General features: G+C 39.8%; 1 protein-coding gene across 1 annotated transcript in view; it reads right to left on the bottom strand.

The window, feature by feature from the left end:
- LOC124777669 (UPF0430 protein CG31712) overlaps positions 1 to 14,337 on the bottom strand; it is an 84,684-nt gene extending 70,347 nt beyond the window's left edge. The window contains exon 1 of the mRNA XM_047253150.1: positions 14,057 to 14,337. Within this exon, the coding sequence (XP_047109106.1) occupies positions 14,057 to 14,196 (140 nt within the window). The 5' untranslated portion in view covers positions 14,197 to 14,337. The remainder of the gene's footprint in view (positions 1 to 14,056) is intronic.
- Positions 14,338 to 25,475: the final 11,138 nt, after the last annotated feature.

Genomic DNA, 25,475 nt, shown 5'->3' with positions numbered 1-25,475 from the left:
TGTAGTCTTATAGCTAGGGGAGCTGACTGGAATTCGCTGAACTGATGGAAAACTGTTGTAGCAGTGGCATAAGAGGAAGTCATTTGCACAAGATGGAGTCATTCATATTTCCTCTTAGCCTCAGTGTAGGTCAGTCGGTCCAGGGTCTTATATTCCATGATTTTCCGCTCTTTCTGTAAAATCCTGCAGTCTGGTGAGCAAGGTGAATGATGCTCTCCGCAGTTGACACAGATGGGAGGTGAAGCACATGGAGTATTGGGATGTCCTCATTAGTTACGTGATCTACCCACCTTATCTTCAGCATTCTTCTGTAGCACCACATTTCGAAAGCTTCTATTCTCTTCTTGTCCAAACTAGTTATCGTCCATGTTTCACTTCCATACATGGCTACACTCCATACAAATACTTTCAGAAACGACTTCCTGACACTTAAATCTATATTCGATGTTAACAAATTTCTCTTCTTCAGAAACGATTTCCTTGCCATTGCCAGTCTTATGGGGCATGATGAAACATCCCGCAACTTGTCACAAGCGAGTAATGCTTGTGACTAGGCAGAGGATGCTGTTTTGATAAAAACTGACCCAGAGAGCATTTTGGACAAGCCCTCCACCTCCCAAAACTTATCCTCTAAATGCTCTACAAAGATCTGAGGCTTCATGGACACAAAGGATTCCCCATCAGCTCTCATACATACTAGGTAGTGGGGCAAATAAGCTTTGTTGCCATTCTTAGCCTTTCGTTCTTCCCATCGTGTGTCCAGAGAGGGAAACGATTTGGGGTCATACGTGCTTGCATTAAATTGAGCCCTGGAATGCTTAGAGACTGCTGGTGGCTGGCCACCAGCAAGAGATGTGCCACACTTCATTGCATGTCATCCACCCTGATGCCACCCACTCCGACCAAGGGCCTTCCCCACGGGCGCCAACCAGCCGCAGCAAGGGCCACCTGGCAGGATGGCCATTGCCGGGAGTCCCCATGCCTCAGGGATACAGGCATCTACTTCTTAGCATATGTGGGGAGTTAACGATGCAGGCATCAGCAGAGTGGGCCCTGGGTTGTCAGGGGGGCTACAACCAACAGGGTGCATGGTGACCCCACCACAACAGACTGGCTACCATGCTGGATATCAGGTGCAAAGAAGTCTATGGTCGTTGTTGGCACAGAAAGCAACACAGCATAGTGGATGGCGGAAACTGCACCCAGGAATGTATCCTTGCCCAAGAGACGGAGAGTGAGCGGGACTGCAATGCGACAACGAGAAAGCTGGCTAAAGATCTCAATGCATGATGAACATGATGCGCCATGTAAGGCACCCTTCCCCAATTGGCTCGCTCTTCGGAAAAATTTTTGGAAGTATGGAGATCAAACCCTACAGGGGACCATCACATAAAGGCTGAAACATGTGAGACTCCTTTTAGTTGCTTCTTACAACAGGCAGGAATACTATAGGCCTATCCTAACCCCTGGACCTGCAGGGGAAGGGGGGGGGGGGGGGAGATTTTCAGTCTTGTGCATGTTGACAATCATGTTGATACTTTAATGTTTCTACAATTCAGTGAGTTGTTACCTTCACCCCTAAATAATTTACATTCTCTTACAAATTATAGAGCGCAGCAATCAGTTGTCCTATATGCAGGTTTTATTTGGCAAATCCAGCCATTGTCAAAGCACTATTTTCTAGTCTCAACGCATGTCAGTTCCCTGTTGTTTGGGCAACAGTCACAGTTCTTTGAGTAATATGGATCTGCCAAATAAAACCTGGAAAAAAAAGAAAGAACGAAAGAAAGAAAGAAAAAGAAGAGGACCGAATGCTGCGCTCTGTAATTTATAAATCACATCACAGTCACTGAGTGCACCCACGTCCCTAATGGAAGGTAACTTGATCAATTTACATATTTCTGCCTATTTACTCTAAAGGGAAGAAGAAAAAAAAAACAGTGTAGAAGCAAACTAAGTGTTGAAATGAGCACATGAACACAATGTATGGTAGTGTGCAGTAACATTATAATTTAAACATTTCGAGTTCAGCCAATGATCACTGCTTGGCAGAATAAGATTGGTCACTCAGTTAACAGCTTAAAGAGTTAGTCACTGCACTTGGTATGCTCTTTATTTCCCATGTAATTTGAATTACCAATTTTCTCCTTCAAATGCAAAACATTTCGCTGACTCCCACCTAAATAGCAATAAATTACCACCGAGATAAAATATGAGAAATCAGAGTTTGCCCGGAAAAACTTAGGTGTTCATTTTTACCACTTGCTCTTCAAGATTGAAAAGCTAGAGAAATATTCTGAGAGGTGTACTAAGAATCCTCTGCCCAGCACTTAAGTTTGAACTGCTAAGTAATCATGTGGATGTAGATGCAACTAGATCTGATACTGTATCTTCAAATTAGTGTCTTTTTAGACTAGCTCTCCGATGATTTGCAGGGAGGTGATGTCTTGTTTGACTTAAAAGTGTGATGTACACATTCTCTTGAGGGTTTTGACTTGACAAAGACACTCTACTGCCAGTACATTCTAATTGTATAATTTTAATAATTAGACGAAATGGTTCAAACCCTGATTAACTGCTTTCACTGAGAACTGTTTTATGTTATTACTTTTTCATATTTTAACAGCATTGTGTAGGCCTATGAAGCCAAAATTTTCACCTCTTATACAGCAATCATCATGAAAGATAAGTTAATGAAAACACAAAATTGGTGCTTAATTATGATCAATGAAGATAATGCGCTTCTATCTTTAGGAAATATGCAATGTGATGCATAACACAAATTACAGAGAAAAACAAAATTAATAACTATGCAGAGAATGGGGTGTTTGCTTAGAATCATTTCCTGAAGCCCTCTGCAAAGTAATCATTGCCTGAAGCCTTCTGGGAAGTAACAGCAAATCTATTTCACGATATATTCTCTCTCTCTCTCTCTCTCTCTCTCTCTCTCTCTCTCTCTCTCTCTCTCTCTCTCAGGAATCCAGAAACACCATAATGCCATTCTGCATGAGGCACATAAAATCTTCTCATAATTCTTTGAAATTCAGTACCAAATTGAGTACAAGGGGTGATTAAACAGACAGAAAACAATTACATATGCACACTACCTTGTTCTTTTACTTCCACTCCCAAGCCTATAACCGTAGCTCAATTTGAACAATAGTGCTAAGAAAACTTACAGAAAAATGGTCAGACTCAGTTTTAATTTTCATATATTAAACTGATGAAAGGCAGAAATTTAAAAATGCAGCAAATGAAGTAGGTGAAAGGGAATACAAACATCTAAAAAATGAAATTTACAGTAAGTGCAATAGTGCTGGGAGAGCTAGCCATGACAAAACATTTCCTCCTTGTGTGTAAGATGTATGAGACAGGGGAAATACCCTCAGGCTTCAAGCAGAATGTGGTACTTCCAATTTCAAAGAAAGCAGCTGCTGACAGGTGTAAAATTAGTAAGTCATAGTTGTTATAGTTGCAAGAGACTAACACAAATTCTTAACAGAAGAAGAATGGAAAAACTGGTAGAAGCCTACATCGGAGAAGATCAGTTTGGATTACAGAGAAATGCAGGAACACATGAGGCAATACTGACCCTACAATGTATCTTAGAAGTTGGGTTAAGGACAGGCAAACCTACCCTTACAGCATTTGTAGACTTTAGAGAAAGCTTTTGACAATATTGACTGGAATGCTCCCTTTGAAATACTGGTGACAGCACAGGTAAAATACAGGGAGCGAAAGGCTACCTACAACTTGTACAGAAACCAGATGGCTGAAATAAGAGTCGAGGGATATGAAAGGGAAACAGTGGTTGAGAATGGAGTGAGACAGGGTTGTAGCCTATCCCTCCTGTTATTCAATATGTACATCAAGCAAGCAATACAGAAAACCAAAGAAAAATTTGGAGTAGGAATTAAAATCCATGGAGAAGACATAAATACGTTGAGGTTTGCCGATAACATTGTAATTCTGTCAGAGACAGTAAAGTACTTGTAAGAGCAGTTGAACGGAATGGACAGTGTTTTGAAAGGAGGATATAAAATGAATGTCAACAAATGGGAAACATGGATAATGGAATGCAGTCGAATTAAACTGGGTGATGCTAAGGAACTCAGATTAGGAAATGAGACACTTAAAGAAGTAGATGAGTTTTGCTATTTTGGCAGCAAAATGACTGACGAATGCCGAAGTATAGAGGATATAAAATGTAGATTGGAAATGGCAAGAAAAGCATTTCTGAAGAAGAGAAATCTGTTAACATTGAATATAGATTTAAGTGTCAGCAACTCTTTTCTGAAGGTATTTGTCCGGAGTGTAGCCATGTATGGAAGTGAAACATGGATGATAAACAGTTTAGATAAAAAGAGAATAGAAGCTTTCAAAATGTGGTGCTACAGAAAAATGTTGAAGATTAGATAGGTCGATCACTTAACGAATGAGGAAGTACTGAATATAATTGGGGAGACAAGAAATTTGAGGCACTTGATCAAAAGGAGGAGTCAGCTGATGGGACACATTCTGAGACATAAAGGAATCACCAATTTAGTACTTGAGGAAAGTGTGGGGGGTAAAAATCATAGAGGGAGACCAAGACTCGTATATAGTAAGCAGAATCAGAAGGATGTAGGTTCCAGTAGTTATTCGGAGATTAAGAGGCTCACACAGGTCAGAGTAGCATGGAGAGCTGCATCGAACTAGTCTTCGGAGTGAAGACCACAACAACAACATATTAAATGAATCATTATAACAGCAATGATAAAAGCATGTACACCCTTGCATTTTTTTAAGATATCAATGAGGATTTTTCGAATGTTGTTCAAGGTGAGATGTCCATCTGCATTCAATGTTTTTCACTCTAAATGAGAATCTTGATGAAACAAACCAGTTTTGTTGCTGGGGTTCCTACAGTATCTTCAATCTTTTTGACAGTCTGTGGATTTTCCCACATGATCATTAACATAATGTTCTCCAACATCCACCAAACTTTGAAAACTGATACTGTTTCCTAGGAGTATAAAACACTGTGCCCAACATAAACAGTTTTTACCAGGAGATGAAACTTAACGGCAAGCACAAATAAAAATAGCTAATTATTACAAAATGTAGCTTTTCTGATTTATATAACTTTTCTCGGATGTTACCTAATATCTTTCTATGTGATGCCTCAGCTTTGTAATAGTGACATAAAAATGTGAGTACGGTGTTACTGATTATTGTAACAGACTAAGACACTGCAAGAGCAGTGGGGGCAACTCCACTGTAGTTCATTGCTTTTCCCCACACTTGTGGGTGTATGGTGGTCATGAGCTGCACTAGCATTTGCTGAGGTTTACTTGATCACCACTTGAATGACGGGAAAGATGATTCCTGCATAAGTGGAATTCTTCTTTGGTACAACTGTAGAAGTGTGAAAGCAGCTGACAGGCACACAGATCACTTTGAAACAATTTAAAATGTCATGGAATTAAGAAGATGAGCAAACTTGTTATGCTCAAAAAAGAAAGTGTGTCGTTTTGTATGTTACATAACAGCAGATTAGCCTGGAAACCTGAAAGAAAAGTTAACGCTATAACACTACCACAAGAAAAAAAAAAAAAAATTCTGTGCAAATAAATTTTAACAATAGCTGTATAAGCTAATGGAAAATCTTAGATAAAATATCCTACAAGTATTTAACTACAATGATGCCAACTGAATCTACCAATACCAGACACTGGCATTGACTAGCAATGTAATGATATTGTTAGTCCAGTCAACGACCACAAATGGTCAAATAGGGAAAAATATTTGTGTAGTCACAAAATTTTTGTACAGTGGAAGGAAGGAATGTTATGAACAACAACAAAAATCTCCACCACTGACTTGAGGCATTTAAAGGTCACTTTTTAATGTTTTTCTCGAATAATTCAAAACTTTTTCCCATTACATAAGTAAATTCTGTTATATTTCCAACAAAAAATGCCCTATTCTTTTTTCTTTACCACCAAGACTTTCCTTGTTGCAGTGGATGGAAATGTCCCACATTATCAAAAATAGTTTTTAAAGGTGTAGAATTAGTGTTTAAGGTTAAATGAAGTGGGTTAAGAACAAACATTAAAAGTGTGTACCACATCTCAGTGCATTAGGGATAAATTGTGTTCTAGGAGATGTGACGTGGTGGAGGGGCCAGATGTGGAAGGTAGGCGTACAAGCATTAGGTAAGGTAGGTTGCAGCATTGTGGTCATGTAATTTCCTATTTCATAAGTCTGCAAACTGAAGAGCAAGCAGATGGTTTCCAACTCTATCTACAAAACTATGTCACAAGAAGCTACTACAGCTTGTTTCAGGAAGTTATATCAACCCTCTATGTTGGTGGTGCCATGAGCAGACATGTCCTGGAGGTATTTATTTTCCATCAAGTGTGTTAATGCTACATGGAATACAGGTATTAATTATTAATAATATTAAAGCAAAAAATGCATATGGATGGAATCTATGCTAATCTCTGCACACTATTCTACACTGCTAGGGGGGGACATTGATTCTTAGTCATTGTGTACGGCAAACTTCCATGGAATGACGGATGGATTGATGGGGTTAAAGGGCCCAAACTACTAGGTCATCTGTCCCTTAATCCTATATGTCAAGCCAGGAATAGTCCCCAGAGGACAAAAGACAAATCCCAATGGACTCGATTGTATCTGAGAATCAAGAAAACCACGCGACATGAGCTAACAGAAGTGAGAGGGGGTGAAAGGGTGATGACGGGAGAGCTGTCCCACTCCAAAAGCTACTGGAGGCCCCCGAGACATGTTATGCAGCCGGAAACACACCCTTTGCATCTAACCAGTGCTTCCACACCCTATGTTGCCACAAGAAACTAGCTACATGGAAAAGATAAAATCTCTGGAAAGAGGATAATAACAGTGAGTCTGTCAACCAATGACAGGTGTAAACGAATAAACTGAATTAAAGAGGTAGAAAGGGCAGGAGCCAGACCAGACCACCTTGCAAGGGTAGCCAATGGGACACTTGGGTCAGAGCAGATGACAGGTCACCTCTACAATCCCTCAAGCAGCCAATGAGGCTAAGGTGCCCTACATCATGGAGAGGAGTAAAAACCACTTTCACAGGTAAAACATTAAACCAAATCAAATGCTACAGCGGTATCTGCTAGCACTAGCATGTCTGCAAGTTTCATGTTTCGCAGGAAGGTGGCCAAATTACGGCAGTCCCGAAGGGTATGGGTCATCTTGAGACGGGCACCACATTGACAGTGGGGTGGATCCCCATGTTGGATGATGTGGACATGGATCAGCCAGTGTGGCCAATGCAAAGCCGACAGAGGACAGCAGATTCCCTGCTAGAAGCATGAAGTGAAGACTGTCACAGGGTACTGTGCTCTTTTATGATTCACAGTTTACTTGGAGAAACCAGGACACTCCAATCTGCATCCCAGGGCCCCAACAATTGTTGGTGTACAGTCAAGTAAAGGTCCAGTTCCAGTACCCCATTTCCAAAGTTTGGACCCTAGTAGCCAACTTGGCCAACCAGTTATCATGTTCATTCCCTGGGATCCCAATGTGACCAAGTGTCAATACAATTAACTACAGACCATCCAGCATGGTGGAGAACATGAAGGAAATCCTGAATAGTTACAACCAATCAGTTTCTAGGGTAGCAATGGTCGTCAGACTGAAGACTAATAGAGGAGTCACTGCCGAATAAGAACGACTCGACAGTCCAAGAACAAAATTGGCTTGCATCCGTTCAGCAGGGAGTGTAGTTCACTGCATCTTGTACGCGTGTACGCAAAACCGGATCATCCATCAATTATAGAGCTGTCAGTGTATAACACGCCTGAGACCAGAAATGTGTCAAAGCTGTCCAGGAACAGGTGGGGAAAACACCATAGGTTCTACTGAGTCTTTTTATCCAAAGGAGAGATCTATGCAGATCCAACAATGGGGTACACACCATAGGAGTGCACACGATTTTTCGCTGATATGGGGTGACTGGGGGGGAAAAGGAGACTCAGCACGTGAACAGCAATTGTCACTCCAGCCCTTCGCCTGTTGTGGAAGGTAGATCTCCATTGCAGGAAAAAGGACACCATAGTTCAAATGCTAAGATGAACAGCGAAAGTGTATTGTATAGTTAGTAGCAGTTACTGGCGCCTAAATTGTAAGGGTAAGACACCACCCTCCATGAGTAGGCTGTTCATAGGACTGGTTCAAAAGGCATCTCTTGGAAGTTGGATCCCACAATGGAGTATTGGGTCCAGCATCCGCAATGCTAAGCCATACTCCAATTCTGGTTTGGGTGGACAGTACGATAGTGACAGAAGTGTATGACATATATCTTGGAGGAAAAAAACCTGGGAGCCATGGGTGAGAGCCAAAGGCACCCTGCAGTCAGAGTTCAGCAACACCCACAGTTAAGGAGCAATAGCAGATGCAGAAGCTATCAGCTTCTAGGGAGGGTGACACTGTAAACCCTTCAGGTGCAGCAAAATCATTGACAGCCACTACACAAATCAGTGACGTAGGGGTAGAAGGTCCAATGGTAGCAACACACCTCCATCAGCATTCTTCTTTCAGTTGTTTTATGAGGTAGTGGACCTGGGTTTGGAGCCATTTAAAGGAAATGAGGTGTTCCATTGATGGACGCTCATGGCGTTGGAGACCCGCCTCTAATCTCTAATGGCCAAGGCAATTTCGGGCGTCCACCTAGGTAATGTCTTCCGTCTGGGTGAGGGGTGGTGGAGCTCTTTCAGGAGAGGCACTTTCCCTCACCACGAGTGCCACTCACTCTTCATTTTGTGGACAGACTACACCTCCGCAGCATATACTGTCCAATTCTCTTATTTGAGCAGACAAAATAACTTCATTGAGTGTGCATTAATACAGTGGAGTTATTTTTAACTATGAAATGAGTACTTATTGGCAACTGTAACGAGCTATTAAGTAAAAAAAAAAAGTTCAATAGCCGGGCTGTCAACTGCCTACCAAACTGAAAAATCTATCCAAAATATGATAGACTGTCAATATTGATTTGACAATATTAAATTCACTGTCTCCACTATCACTGGCTGGAATACTTTGCACGGGATGAGGGGTATCAAGCCTGGGCTCTCCAAAGATCTAAAGAGGGCCAGAAGTTTAAATGGTCTCCCTCTGCAACAGAATTTGATCACCTAGGTATTACGGAACAGAATTCAAGAAATGCATAACTGTACAGTAAATTACATCTCTGCACTTGAACCTGATCAGTCCCGCTCCATCCAACAGTCACAACCACCTTGGAAGATATACTGTGGATGTGTGCTACATGGCTCCATTCAGTGCAGCCCACTCTACAACTGTGAACAGTTCCTGAATGGAAGAAATTTATGTAGTCTACCAGTAACATAATTAATGGCGAGATAAGTGCATTAACTTTCTGGCCATTTGTTAATTCACCAAGGGACAATTACATGGTTTTACAATACGTTGCCAAACAATCAGCAGCTAGGTGCCACATTTACCAACCGATTAACTAAACTGAAAGTAGCTCCACTAAGTAAACACGAGTCAGTTTCAAAGTTATATGTGAAAACTAAACACTCGGCTATGTCTGCCAGCAATTCATAAGGTACACTCCTGAGGGTTTGTGTAACTCTGTGGTATAGCCTGTAGTTGGTTCTTGACATAAAGTGAGGTAAAAAGTGTGGGAAATCGTCTGCTCGCTCTTCAGTTAGCAGATCTATACAGGAGGGAACTTAGCAGATCTATACAGGAGGGAACTGCATGACCACAAGCTGCCAATGTACCTTCCCTTCTCCTGCCTGTTACACAACCAGAACACGATTTTTCCCTTAATATAGTGCTACTGCACTTAGATGTTGTACAGGCATGTGATATTTATTCTTAACCCACTTCATTTAACAGTAAACACTGATTTTAAACAATTAAAACATTTTTAATAATTCATGATTTTTCCATATCCAGCAACAAGGAAACTATTTGTCGTAGAGAGTAAAAAGGTCGACATTTTTTGTAGGAAATGTAATGTAGCTTAATTTTTTTTTTACAGGTAAACATTTTCACTAGGATACGCGGTTTTTGAGTTATCCAATAAAAACTCCAAAAACTGACCTTTAAACACCTCCACACCCATCCCTCCCCATGCTCACACCTCATCAGTGGGGATTTTTATTATATTGTTCACAGCATCCCATCCACCTACCACTGCACAAAACTTTGTGACTAAACGAATATATTCCCCTAATTTTCCTTTGCTGTCTGGTCAATGTGTCATGTGTGTACAACCAGAAAGAGAGGAAAATATCAAAAACTTTTTGTTTTACATTATATTATATTTTTTAATGTAGGTTTTGGGACAGACTGATTCATACCACAGCCAGAGAGATTGATCTGTAGCATAGATTAAGTCCACATTAGGTTGAAAGGTGACCATTTGACTGCGACTTAACACAGTCATTAAGTGAGAATACAAAATTTTAGTTGTTGATGCATACTGATCTGTTGCATAGGCCAAGCTCAAGGTTAAGGTTAAGCTGGAAGATGATTAATGACTGGTTGTGAGTTAGTGAATTGATAACAAAGGCTCCAAGTAACACCTAAAATATGACAAGCTTCAGTTCAATACCCTCTTTTTTCATGAAAACTTTCTTCACTTACAACAACTGCGAAGAAAATTACCAACTGACATTAGGTAATAAGGTGCAAATTGATACCTACTGTAAGAGATTGAAATACCCAATAAAATTTTTCCTTGCCCTTTTATCAGATGCTCTGAAAAACAACAAGGTTCAGATGATATCCACTGAGAAAAATATAAAAAGTTTCAAGTAGTAATAGCAATAAATGAAGGGAAAGAAGTTGTATAACTTATGGACCTTCTGTATCTATTGCTTTCACCAATCCCCAAATGAGGCAGGACTACAAATTTTATGCTAAACTTACAAATCTAAGACCTCATACACCTCAAAGACTTTGCCATAAAAATGTTTCCATTTATAAATTAAAGCAGAGTTCTGTGAGAAAGAACATTATTAAAAGGAGTTGTAACTTCTCTTTTTTACACCCCAAGCTTATGGATACAATACAACCAGAAGTCAAAGTTATTCTCTTTGGTGGGAACAATTCCTGAAGATACTAAAATATTTACGAGACTTCCTTTAAATAATCAATACTTTTGCATCACCACAGATACAGTTAACTTGAGATTCTCCAATAAACTTTTATTGGTCTCTCTTCTCAAATGGAAAGATCCCCAGTTTATAAATATATTGACATGTAATTGCTAAGACAAAACTGCTTAGAAGTTACAGTATCATAACAACTGTTTGGCAATAAATATAAATCTGCATGGGTAAATATGAAAAGTGAAATAGGGAAGAGATATGAGAAACCACACTTACAAACGCTGCTAACAATATTTGGGGGGGAAAAAAAACCTGCAATATTACCTAACCAGTTACCTTATAAAGGCCGATTCAGAAGCTACAATGGCTTTGGCTCATGGCGCTATCTTATCATTCATTGGGACAGTGTTACCCCATTGACAAAAATTTTTGAAAGTGATACCTTCCTTCATAAGTGGCTATAAACAAAGTTGAAAATTATTGACCCATATCACTCGTATCAGATTCTCCAAAGTATTTGAGACTGGTGAAACAAGACAACAAGTACTTAAATGACCAGAAGATCCGGACCAGCAATCAAGATGCTTCTGAACAGCCAGAAGCAAAAAAAAAAAAAAAAAAAAAAAACGGCAATACTAGATTACATAGATGATATAATAAGAAACCTAGGAAACAACAGTGTCATAGAAGATAATGTAAACCTTTTAAAGCTTTCAGTACCATTAGTCATGAAATTCTTTTACATAAGTTAAGAATAATGGGGTTAAAACAGATGGAAAGCAAGTAGCTTATTTGCAAAATACATCACAGATTGTGGAACTCCAATGAGCTCATTCTAGTCACAAAACCAGATTAGAATCTGATGCAAAGTTGAAACAAGTGTGCCACAGGGCAGTGTGTTAGGCCCCTTCTATCCTTATTCAGATAAAAACATACAGTGCTCAGAAATTGCAGATAAGATTACATTTTTCTGTAATAGTGAGCTATATTAAGGACACATTGTCTACAAGAACTAATCATTCCTCAAGTCCACAAATTCATGGCTCTAAGTCAACAAACTGTTCCTTAACGAGGAAAAAAAAATTACATTAAATTTGGAAAAAATGAATCAAGACCAATATCTCTATCTGGTACTAGGGAGAAAAATAGGAAATACTTTGGTGTACAAAACTTTTACTTATGTTGATCAAGACAAACTGAAAAAGCATACAACTAAACTCTCAAAGAGACTTCACTTCGGCATGCTTTGCTCTGAGAATCATTACAAAAGTATGCTCTTCAGAAGATCCTAGAGTGGCTTACTCTGGTTACTTCCTGTCCCTTGTAGAATATGAAGTTTTTTTTTTTTTTTTGGCTAAAACTAATAATCAATTAAATGAAATTTTTATATTACACAAAAGAGCTATCTGAATCACGTGACACAGCTCTACAAGAGCTCGCTGCAGGACCCATTTTAAAAAGTTGTGCATGCTTACTGTACCCTCCATATACATACAAAAGCGTGTATTGATGACAGAGCTAAAACTGGAGACCTGCAAAACAATTGCAATTACCACAGTTATAACACTTGCAATCAAGGGTCCCCTCCATCTAGAACACGTAACGACAACTTGTACTCAGACATTTGAGCCACTTGGTGTCAATCTGTATAATACACAGGAGAAGGATACAGCATTTAGAGCAGAGTTAAAAACAGTTTTTGTGGAGAAGAGTTTCAACAGTATATGTACAGAATATGTTAAATTGCAGAAATACGAGGCCCTCCTTTAACTTGGTTCACTATTTTTTAATCTGTTATCAGGTGTACCACCTATGTATGACTTTGCACAAGACTATTTCTGGTGTTGGTTTCCTGTTTCAGATGCAGTACATCATCTCTCCTCAAAACAGGGAACCAGTTGCAATAAAAAAAGGTATAGTGTTCACAGGTATTTGCATGTTTATAATTTTGAGATGCACACAACAAAATTTCGTATTCTTGTTGTATTACTGACTTTACTATCTTTTAAATAAAAATATTATCAAGATTGTTTACTTATTGCACTGCACATCCATGAAGGACATTTCATTTGAGGTCTGTGGAAGATAAAGTAGCATATCTGCTTTTATTTGTCAATATTTACTGTGTATTCTTTCTTTTTTTTCTGACATTTTCTACACCCTAGGGACTTCCTCACTATGGATACATTGGACTGAAAAGTACATCTAATCCACAACTTGCACATGATGTAAGATCATTGTAGGCTAGGTATGTGGAGTTTTCTTTCCAAATCATTTACTGAGCATGTTGGCTATGGCAGTGTTAATGCATTGGACTCCCATTCAAGACGAGTGTACCCCGTCCGGCCATCCTGATTTCTCAAGTTGCTAAAGTGGTGGTCAAACGTTTGATAAGCCCAATAAAAGTTCCTGCACTACTGTACGTATGTTTATATATGTATATATTATTTCTGTTACGTATCCAACATGACTTGCACTGATGCACCGAATAGTCAAAGGTCGAATAAATAAATAAAGACATATCAATACTCTTGCTAATTCGTATGAAGAAAAATTCATACGCGGCAATAAAGTGGGCACGGGTTACTGCTCCAAATTCGTTTGTACTGTCCACGTATTAGACAGTTTGTTTACATTTCCTTTTAACTGAGAGATGATTCAAAGGCGTATTGATCAGTTCTACAAAAACAAAACGGTGATTAACTATTCTTTTTAATGTCGCAGCACAATGGCAAAATTTTAATCTGCTAGTGAGACGAGCGTTACTGTACATTGCGAATGGCTGTTCGTCCAGCCATCAGTTTTAAACAACGTGGAGAACTTTTGTATTTATAACAACATAACAGTAAAATCAACGATAAATGATATAAAGGTTTCTGGAATTTCTCTAGTAATCGCACAGTACACACGCCTAGAATACAAGTTACCTTGATTTGTTGCTCCTTTCCCTTGTCTTTTCACTGTGTTTGCTGTGAGAGCTTCTGTCACGAGACTTCGATCTTTTCCGAGAGTGTTTACTTTTGTGCCGCCTTTTCGGTGATTTGCTTCGTGTTCTCGATCTTCCCATGTCGTAAAAATATCACCAAGGAGAATAAAACGAACTGGCCCTGGTGTCAGGAACACAACAGAATCTAACGACAACACATATCCGACATTACTCCAACGCTTCACTCCCCATGTTCAGTATATGCAGTGTTGCCAAGCTGATTATTTAATTGCGCCAAGGAATACTATCAACGAAAAATTAAAACACATGCAGACTCTTTAAACCTTTCATTTCCAGCTAACCAACAAGAAAACATACATTAATGACAAGTAATAGGAATTTATAAACAACCACAACGTAGGGGAACTACAAAACTGTATCGATAGTTGACTTGAGGATAGAACGTATTTGGGCAAACAACGAATAACTGGATATACAAATCTTGGGTAATCTATCAGGACTCAAATGACTCATGAATTCAATAAATGCTCAAAGAGTGAGCTCACAACTTCTGGATAATATGCAACTATAAAGGCCATTTAACACATCACGCTCTATCTACGTCCATTACATCTGCGGGAGAGCCTAAAATTTGCACAAATAGTAAGCATCTGCAATCGAATTTTGCGCAGATGTGAGATGTACGCAGACCCGAAAGTAGGAGTTGGAAGTTTAAGGGCCGTATTACACGATGCTCCTTAGAGAACCCCACAAACGAGCTACGAATAGCAGCGATTCATCGAAGCAATATCGCTACAAACAGTCGTTCTTTCCGAGCACGCCGCACATGAGAGATCTGCCAAACAGTTTCAACGAATATTAAGAGCGCTACTGTGTCGAGAAGATTTGCTGTGTGAAATAAATTGCTGTTATTAACAGCAGTGGCAGTTGATCTCCGTATCCCCAAGAATACTTGCAAAAAATAAGTGATATTTGAGGGGAATACAATGTATTAACCATGTTATGAAACGCCTTTCTCAAGAACTTATGTATTTATTCGTCCATAGACCACTTTGGTGCAACAGTATCAGACATATCAGAAACATACACAAACAATATACACATATAAAACATTAACAAAACAGAATAGGATAAGGTGAAGATAGGTCATGAAATCGGCTTTGGGCTAATAAAAGGAACTGTCCCAGCATTCACTTTAGCGATAAGGGGAAACCATGGAAAACTCATGTCAGGATAGTCGAGTGGGGAACAAACTCCAATCCTCCTGAATGTGACTCCAGGAGATTAGGACTGGAGTAGCCATCTCGCTCGGTGAAGGATTGAAACAGGAATCGTAAAATACAGCATCTACATTGTGAGTGCAACATGCACAGTAAGTAAATAAATGAAAAAGGAGTTTTGAAAATAAAAACACTACTGAAGAAAATGACAATATATGAACAAATTATATAGTACAAAATGCACAAAAAGCCAGTGATGTAGATAAACCCGAAACTTTGGTTTAAAACACCTCTCAGAAAATTAAACCCAATAGCACATTATATAGCACTGCTAAACGGTATAACGCATCAACACACGAGAACCAGTTGACACCATAAGCATCACCAATAGATTAGCAACAGATCCTTTCACAGCAGAGGTGTGTTGCACTGCATCTGAAATAGAAAGTCAAATGCAGGAACATTCTTTGCAGAGACAAACAGAGAACTGATGGTACATCAGTTCAGAAAAAAATGAGTGAGAACCTTGTAATCCTTTAAGCTAACAAATTCTTTTACATTATAGAAACACTTCTCAATCATAAGCGATTTCAACTCTGCTTTAAAGGCCGTTTCCGATTCCAGCCTCTTTATGTGTGTTTGCAATGCACTAAAACGAATGGCACCACAGTGGCTCTCATGCCTTTGAGTGCAGGTTGTTCTAAGTTGTTCTATATGGAAGGACCCACAGTTGCACGTATTATACCAGTGATAATTGGAGTTGGTTAGCTGGTCACGAAGTCCAGCTCTTGTCATAAACACATATGTGTACGTGAACACGAAGGGAACAATAAGCAAACACAGCTTTTTAAATAGGGGCTCTGCAATGAGTCCTAGCCAAACTTTGTGACAATATTCGAATAGCCCTTTTCTGTAATGTAAAAACTTCATTTAATCAGCTATTAATTTTGCCAAAGAAAACTATTCCGTAAGATACAAGGGACTGGAAGTAACCAAAGTAAGCCATTCTAGCACCATCTGGGGAGCAAACCTTAAAAATAATTATCAGAGCAAAACATGCATTATTGATTTTCTGGGAGAGATTAGTTATGTGGTCTTTCCAATGTAAGTCCCAGTCAACGTATATTCCAAAAAGTTTTGTGCATCATATCCTTTCTCATTTCCATCAAGCACCAAAAAGTGATTTAAGTTTCGACTCATTTTCCCAAGTTTTATACAGCTTGTTTTCTTCACATTTAGGACCAGGCTGTTGGCACCGATACATGATTGCAAGAATTTAATGACTTTATCAGCTGTAGTCGACAGAGATTCCCAAACATCACTCAGTTTAGTTCCCATAGCAAATCTTCTCGACACATTAGCGCTCTTGATATTGGTTGAAACTGCTTGGCAGATCTCTCACATGCGGCTTACTCGAACAGAACGACTGTTCGTAGCGATACTGCTTGCGATGGATCGCTGCTATTCGTCACTCGTTTGTGGAGTTCTCTAAGGATGATCGTGTAATACGGGCTTTACTTTTCCAACTCCAAATTCCAGGCTTGTGCACAGCTCTTTTGCAGGTGCTTACAATACGTCTGTGTAGATTATAAGTTCTAGTGCTGATATAATGGGCGCAGAAACATGATCTGACAGTGGTGTCTGATGTGTGTTCATCATTTATATAAAAATGGAACAGAAGTCTGCCTAACACTTTCCTTGCATCAGATTATAACCTGATTTTATGACCAGCATGAGCTGATGTGAGTTCCACAGCCTGTAGACTATTTTGCAAACATGATTGAACACACTTGTTTTCTGTTCCTTTTATCCCCAACTTACCTAAAAGGAGTTCATGGCTAACCACACTGAAAACTTAGAAAGATCTAAATTAACTTTGACAACACCATTGTCGTTATCCAGAATAACTAACTGCTTTGTCAGTGTAATCATTTGCCATAGACTGCCATAGACTTTTACCACCAATGCATCTTTAACTCACATTTAATTATAACTAACTGTACCAAGAGTGACATGTTGTGATAAATATCCAATGTGCCAATCCATTGAAAAGTCATTGGGCCATAACATACAACTTATAATACAACAACGAAATCCAATATGGTTTTTAACAAAATTCTTCATTTGCCAACTGTTACCAAGTGACCTAGTTGCATCGATTTTTACGGAAATCATGTCATTTTGATGTTACTTCACAGTTACCTTCGAGTAACATTTATTTCTCCTGAGGTCCAACGTGTTTGGGAAAATCTCAGATAGCAGCTATCGATCGCTGATCGTTTGGATTCTCATGAAATCTGATGAGTTGCATGTGATGTATGGCACTAGGGCTGCCTGCTTGCGACTTGTATGACTACTTATCAAGCACAGTTATGTAGTTTTGTTTCGTTTCACTTTGACCATGTTGATTCGTTTCACTTTGATGACGCTGAATACGAACTTTACTTTAGAATTTATACTTATTCAGGAGCCACATACCACTCTGAGAAGTGCATTTGAAGAAGATTAAGAAGTAATACAAATATAACAATACATTTTCATCCTTCAATTTCGTAGTAATTAGCATTTTGAAACTTGTAGTACTGATGGAAAGTTCATAGTAATAGTCATGATATAATGGGTTTCATCTAATGATTTTGAGTTATTTATGAAACAACCAGACAAAGAGAATGACAGACTCTAATATTAAGTACACATTTTAATTTAAATGTTTAGGGCAAATGTGATATATGTTTATACGCAAGTCCCTCATCATTTCACATACTCTAACTTTTCCTTACACAATTTATAGCAAGAGTAACCAGTAGAGCTAATGAAACACTCACCTCAGAAGATGTTGCCCGCAGTAGGCAACGAAACGTCAGGAAGGAGAAGCAGCTTTATATATGGACCACAGCAATTCAGCCCAGAAGTTTTAATTAATGAAGACACCGTCCATGAAACCTTACATGTTATGACTTCTTGAACTACCTTATTAATGTGATAAAGTATGTCATGTGGAATTTGATGTTAGTTAAACATAAGAGCACTTTCTCTAACAGTAAGTTTGTTCACTTTGTGGCCCCAGTCTGATTAAAAAACGAAAAATTAAATTTCTGTAATTGTAATGTGCAGCAATGACATTTGTGTTTTTGTTTGTCCCAAATATTTGGCTGTTCCGAACATGTCGCGATTCCAACCAAGAGAACAGCTTAAATTATATGCTTGCTTGTCATAAATATTCAATATTTTTTTCGAATATCTGATGATTTCTGGGGGTTTACCCACCCACTTCTCTTCCCTAAAAACCGATGCGACCATGAAACTCATTAGCAGTCGACAAATTTGCTGCACAAGTGCACTTCACTTTCACATCACTTCCCAGTAAGCTTCAAGTGAAACTAACGTCTCCCACTTGATCTCCAGACGGAGCCCATGATATTTTGGCAGACCTCTGCCATCCATTGGTCATGTGTGTTGTCCACATGCAACGAACTGCTTGTGCAAATGCCCGGGCACATTACTACTACACAGACAGAAAGTAGTGTGTAGCCAGGAAATCTGACAGATGTGAGATATGCACAAACCTCGGAGTTGAATTCGGAGATTTGAGCAAAACTGCTCAAATATGTGAGTGCAAATTAAATCTTCACAGATAAATCGAAGCATGTGGATAAGAGATCACCACACGACTGGCATGCAAAATGTGTATGAGTCAGCTGTTTGTTCGTCATATTTGTATACACAGTAAAATCCAAAATAGTTTATAAGCCTCAGCACTTTGGGAATTCATTCAGCATCAACTCGATGCCTCCAGATAATGCATTTATCTACATATATAGGAGTCACACATGCTTGTGGAAAGTGAAGATCAAGGATTTCAGTGATCGAGATAAGATTGTAGCTGCTTACAATCCTTTAATAGAGAAAAGAAGAGCAGCTGGCCGATGGCAAACATGAGAACTATAATCTTTAAGAAAATTGTTGCCAACATAACCTCTTTTTTGGTTAGATATTGTTGTTGTGGTCTTCATTCCAGAGACTGGTTTGATGCAGCTCTCCATGCTACTCTAACCTGTGCAAGCTTCTTCATCTCCAAGTACCTACTGCAACCTACATCCTTCTGAATCTGCTTAGTGTATTCATCTCTTGGTCCCCATCAAATATTTTTACCCTCCATGCTGCCCTCCAATACTAAATTGGTGATCCCTTGATGCCTCAGCACATGTCCTACCAACCGTTCCCTTCTTCTAGTCAAGTTGTGCCACAAATTCCTCTTCTCTCCAATTCTATTCAATACCTCCTCATTAGTTATGTTATCTACCCATCTAATCTTCAGCATTCTTCTGTAGCACCACATTTCGAAAGCTTCTATTCTCTTCTTGTCTAAGCTATTTATCCTCCATGTTTCACTTCCATACATGGCAACACTCCACACAAATACTTCAGAAACAACTTCCTGACACTTAAATCTTTATTCAGTGGCCGGCCGGTGTGGCCAAGCGGTTCTAGGTGCTCCAGTCTGGAACCGCGCAACCGCTACGGTCGCAGGTTCGAATCCTGCTTCGGGCATGGATGTGTGTGATGTCCTTAGGTTAGTTAGGTTTAAGTAGTTCTAAGTTCTAGGGGACTGATGACCTCAGATGTTAAGTCCCATATTGCTCAGAGCCATTTGAACCATTTTTTTTTAATACTCAGTGTTAACAAATTTCTCTTCTTCAGAAACGCTTTCCTTGCCATTGCCAGTCTACATTTTATATCCTCTCCACTTCCACTATCGTCAGTTATTTTGCTCTGCAAATAGCATTTACTACTTTAAGTGTCTCATTTCCTAATTAATTCCCTCAGCATCACCCAACTTTATTCGACTACATTCCATTATCCTCGTTTTGCTTTTGTTGATGTTCATCTTATATCCTCCTTTCGAGACAATGACCATTTCGTCCAACTGCTCTTCCAGGTCCTTTGCTGTCTCTGACAGAATTACAAGTCATCCACAAACCTCAAAGTTTTTATTTCGTCTCCATTGGTTTTAACTCCTACTCCAAATTTTTCTTTTGTTCCCCTTACTGCTTGCTCAGTATACAGATTGAATAATATTGGGGATAGGCTACAACCCTGTCTCACCCCCTTCCCAATCACTGCTTCTCTTTCATATCCCTCAACTCTTATAACTGCCATCTGGTTTCTGTACTAATTGGAAACAGCCTTTCGCTCCCTTTTTTTACTCCTGCCACCTACAGAATTTGAAAGAGAGTATTCCAGTCAACATTGGCAAAAGCTTGCTCTGAGTCTACAAATGCTAGAAACGTAGGTTTGCCTTTCCTTAATCTATTTTCTAAGATAAGTCGTAGGGTCAGTATTGCCTCACGTGTTTCAACATTTCTATGGAATCCAAACTGATCTTCCCCGAGGTCGGCTTCCACCAGTTTTTCCATTCGTCTGTAAGGAATTTGTGTTAGTATTTAGCAACTGTTACTTATTAAACTGATAGTTGGGTAATTTTCACATCTGTCAACGCCCGCTTTCTTTGGGATTGGAATTATTATATTCTTCTTGAAGTCGGAGGGTATTTCGCCTGTCTCATACATCTTGCTCACCAGATGGCAGAGTTTTGTCAGGGCTGGCTCTCCCAAGGCTTTCAGTAGTTCTGATGGAATGTTGTCAACTTTCACGGCCTTGTTCTGACTTAGACCTTTCAGTGCTCTATCAAACTCTTCACGCAGTATCATATCTCCCATTTCATCTTCATCTACATGCTCTTCCATTTCCGTAATATTGTCCTCAAGTACATCACCCTTGTATAGACCCTCTACATAATCCTTCCACCTTTCTGCTTTCCACTGTTTGTAATCATCTGCAGTGTTGCACGATGAGCTGGGTCCACTTCCTGCAAGTCCACTTGTGCTAAGCTTAAACAATCTCCACAACCCCTCTGGGATACAGTTTAAAGAATTAACCCTTCCACAGCAGATACCAGAAGTTCAAAATGTTGAGAAAATTCACTTATGCCAAGTTTAAAACGATAGGCACTCTGCTGACTGTCATAACTATAGAGTACTCGTCCTATCTTTAAAACTGATTAGCCCACTGATGCGGCCTGTATAGTAGTCACTATCATGTTAGTATGAGAGCTATTGACTTGCGTCTTTATTAAAACAAACACCACACTGAGGATGGTCTCTTCCACATGCATACAGTGCGTTACCCTCCACAAAAACTTGTGGCGACTGTGACAGCCACTTAATGCCATTGCCACTGCCACCACTGCGACAGACCACGTAGTGTTGTGTGACATTCCACAGCTGTCTTGAAACGTTTGATAAACCCTGGCACTCAGCTTCACCACTACGTACACAGCAGCTTTCACCTACAGATATAGAGCAGCAGTCGCTACATCATACTGCATCGATTAGGCCAAAGCCCCAGTGAGCTACCTCGTTTCCATGGTGACAAAGTTCTTGATCTCCAGACCACTTGACTAGTCCACAGCACCAACATTGTACTGGAGAAACACAATGTAGCAGTTGTAATGTTCCATAATAGCCACAATCTTGATGGTACTGCACCACATGACCAATGTTAAAATGATTGGAAACATGAAACTTAAACCCATATTGTGGTAGAGAAAGGCAGTGTAACAGTTCTGACATGGCATAGCTGGACTGGTCTCAATGGCACTACACCACATGACCCATATTAAAATGATGGGAAATGTGAAACCTGTAACCCACATTGTGGTGGAGTTCTGACATACCATAGCTGGAACAGTCTCGATGGTACTGTACCACATGACCTAAGATAAAATGACAGGAAACATGGAAACTGTACATATTTCTTCCTGGAAAGTGAGAAATCGAGAGATGTACGAGTACATTACTCATCCTTGCAGTGGAAACTTGAGCAGTGGCTCAAAGGCCATACAATTAGATTCAGGTTCTATGCTTGCAAAATTCACTGCAAGAAATTTGTGTGTAATGGATGGAAGCTATTTTGTGAGCAGCAGCATAGTTATCTATTACAGAACAAACAAACAGGTGGACTTTTATGTACTAGACAAGCAGCAATAACTTTTGAGAGCCAGACATACAAAACTCAAGTCATCCTTCCTGTACAGTAGTTTGATACCTTCCTGTACAGGAGTTTGATACAGGTATCACATCTACAACCACATTGATACTCTGCAAAACACATTTAAGTGCCTGGCAGAGGGTTCATCGAATCACCTTCACAATAATTCTCTATTATTCCAGTCTCATATAGTGCATGGAAAAAACGAACACCTGTATCTTTCCGTGCTAGCTCTGATTTCCCTTATTTTATTATGAAGATCGTTTCTCATTATGTAGGTCGACATCAACAAAATATTTTCGGATTTGGAGGAGAAAATTGGTGATTGAGAATTCGTGAGAAGATTTTGCTACAACGAGAACCGCCTTTGTTTTAATGATGTCCACCCTAAATCCTGTATTATTTCAGTGACACTCTCTCACCTATTTCTCAATAACACAAAACATGTTGCCCTTCTTTAAACTTTCTCTATATACTCCATCAGTCCTATCTGGTAATGATCCCACACCACACAGCAGTATTCTGAAAGAGGACAGACAAGTGTAGTGTATGCAGTCTCTTTAGTAGATTACATCTTCTAGGTGTTTTTGGTTAGCCTTCCCCACAACATTTTCTATGAGTTCCTCAAAATTTACGTTGTTTGTAATTGTAATTTCTAGGTATTTAGTTAATTTATGGTCTTTAGATTTGACTGATTTATCGTGTAACCAAAGCTTAAAAGATTCCTTTTAGCACTCATGGGGATGACCTCCCCTTTCTCTTATTTAGAATCACTTGCTAATTTTTGCACCTTACAGATATCTTTTCTATATCGTTTTGCAATTTGTTTTAATCTTCGCCTGCAGCTCGTGGTCGTGCAGTAGCGTTCTCGCTTCCCACGCCCGGGTTCCCGGGTTCAATTCCCGGCGGGGTCAGGGATTTTCTCTGCCTCGTGATGGCTGGGTGTTGTGTGATGTCCTTAGGTTGGTTAGGTTTAAGTAGTTCTAAGTTCTAGGGGACTGATGACCATAAATGTTAAGTCCCATAGTGCTCAGAGCCATTTGAACCTTTTTTTTAAAATCTTCTGATGACTTTACTAGATGATAAACGATGGCATCATTGTTGTTGTTGTGGTCTTCAGTCCAGAGACTGGTTTCTACATCTACATCTACATCAATACTCCGCAAGCCACCTGACGGTGTGCGGCGGAGGGTACCTTGAGTACCTCTATTGGTTCTCCCTTCTATTCCAGTCTTGTATTGTTCGTGGAAAGAAGGATTGTCGGTATGCTTCTGTGTGGGCTCTAATCTCTCTGATTTTATCCTCATGGTCTCTTCACAAGATATACGTAGGAGGGAGCAATATGCTGCTTGACTCTTCGGTGAAGGTATTTTCTCGAAACTTCAACAAAAGCCCGTACCGAGCTACTGAGCGTCTCTCCTGCAGAGTCTTCCACTGGAGTTTATCTATCATCTCCGTAACGCTTTCGCGATTACTAAATGGTCCTGTAACGAAGCCCGCTGCTCTCCGTTGGATCTTCTCTATCTCTTCTATCAACCCTATCTGGTACGGATCCCATACTGCTGAGCAGTATTCAAGCAGTGGGCGAACAAGCGTACTGTAACCTACTTCCTTTGTTTTCGGATTGCATTTCCTTACGATTCTTCCAATGAATCTCAGTCTGGCATCTGCTTTACCAACAATTAGTGTTATATGATCATTCCAGTTTAAATCACTCCTAATGCATACTCCCAGATAATTTATGGAATTAACTGCTTCCAGTTGCTGACCTGCTATTTTGTAGCTAAATGATAAGGGATCTTTCTTTCTATGTATTCGCAGCACATTACACTTGTCTATATTGAGATTAAATTGCCATTCCCTGCACCATGCGTCCATTCATTGCAGATCCTCCTGCATTTCAGTACAATTTTCCATTGTTACAACCTCTCGATATAACACAGCATCATCCGCAAAAAGCCTCAGTGAACTTCCGATGTCATCCACAAGGTCATTTATGTATATTGTGAATAGCAACAGCCCTATTACACTCCCCTGCAGAACACCTGAAATCACTCTTACTTCGGAAGACTTCTCTCCATTGAGAATGACATGCTGCGTCCTGTTATCTAGGAACTCTTCAATCCAATCACACAATTGGTCTGATAGTCCATATGCTCTTACTTTGTTCATTAAATGACTGTGGGGAACTGTATCGAACGCCTTGCGGAAGTCAAGAAACACGGAATCTACCTGGGAACCCGTGTCTATGGCACTCTGAGACTCATAGCGCAAGCTGGGTTTTACACGACCGTCTTTTTCGAAACCCATGCTGATTCCTACAGAGTAGATTTCTAGTCTCCAGAAAAGTCATTATACTCGAACATAATACGTGTTCCAAAATTCTACAACTGATCGACGTTAGAGATTTAGGTCCATAGTTCTGCACATCTGTTCGACGTCCCTTCTTGAAAACGGGGATGACCTGTGCCCTTTTCCAATCCTTTGGAACGCTACATAATACGTGTTCCAAAATTCTACAACTGATCGACGTTAGAGATATAGGTCTATAGTTCTGCACATCTGTTCGACGTCCCTTCTTGGAAACGGGGATGACCTGTGCCCTTTTCCAATCCTTTGGAACGCTACGCTCTTCTAGAGACCTACGGTACACCGCTGCAAGAAGGGGGACAAGTTCCTTCACGTACTCTGTGTAAAATCGAACTGGTATCCCATCAGGTCCAGCGGCCTTTCCTCTTTTGAGCGATTTTAATTGTTTCTCTATCCCTCTGTCGTCTATTTCGATATCTACCATTTTTTCATCTATGCGACAATCTAGAGAAGGAACTACAGTGCAGTCTTCCTCTGTGAAGCAGCTTTGGAAAAAGACATTTAGTATTTCGGCCTTTAGTCTGTCATCCTCTGCTTCAGTACCATTTTGGTCACAGAGTGTCTGGACATTTTGTTTTAATCCACCTACCGCTTTGACATAAGACCAAAATTTCTTAGGATTTTCTGCCAAGTCAGTACATAGAACTTTACTTTCGAATTCATTGAACGCCTCTCGCATAGCCCTCCTCGCACTACATTTCGCTTCGCGTAATTTTTGTTTGTCTGCAAGGCTTTGGCTATGTTTATGTTTGCTGTGAA

The sequence above is a fragment of the Schistocerca piceifrons genome, chromosome 2, assembly GCF_021461385.2.
Source record: "Schistocerca piceifrons isolate TAMUIC-IGC-003096 chromosome 2, iqSchPice1.1, whole genome shotgun sequence".
In the NCBI taxonomy this organism is placed as follows: Eukaryota; Metazoa; Arthropoda; class Insecta; order Orthoptera; family Acrididae; genus Schistocerca; species Schistocerca piceifrons.
This window is presented reverse-complemented; position numbering and strand designations above follow the sequence as displayed.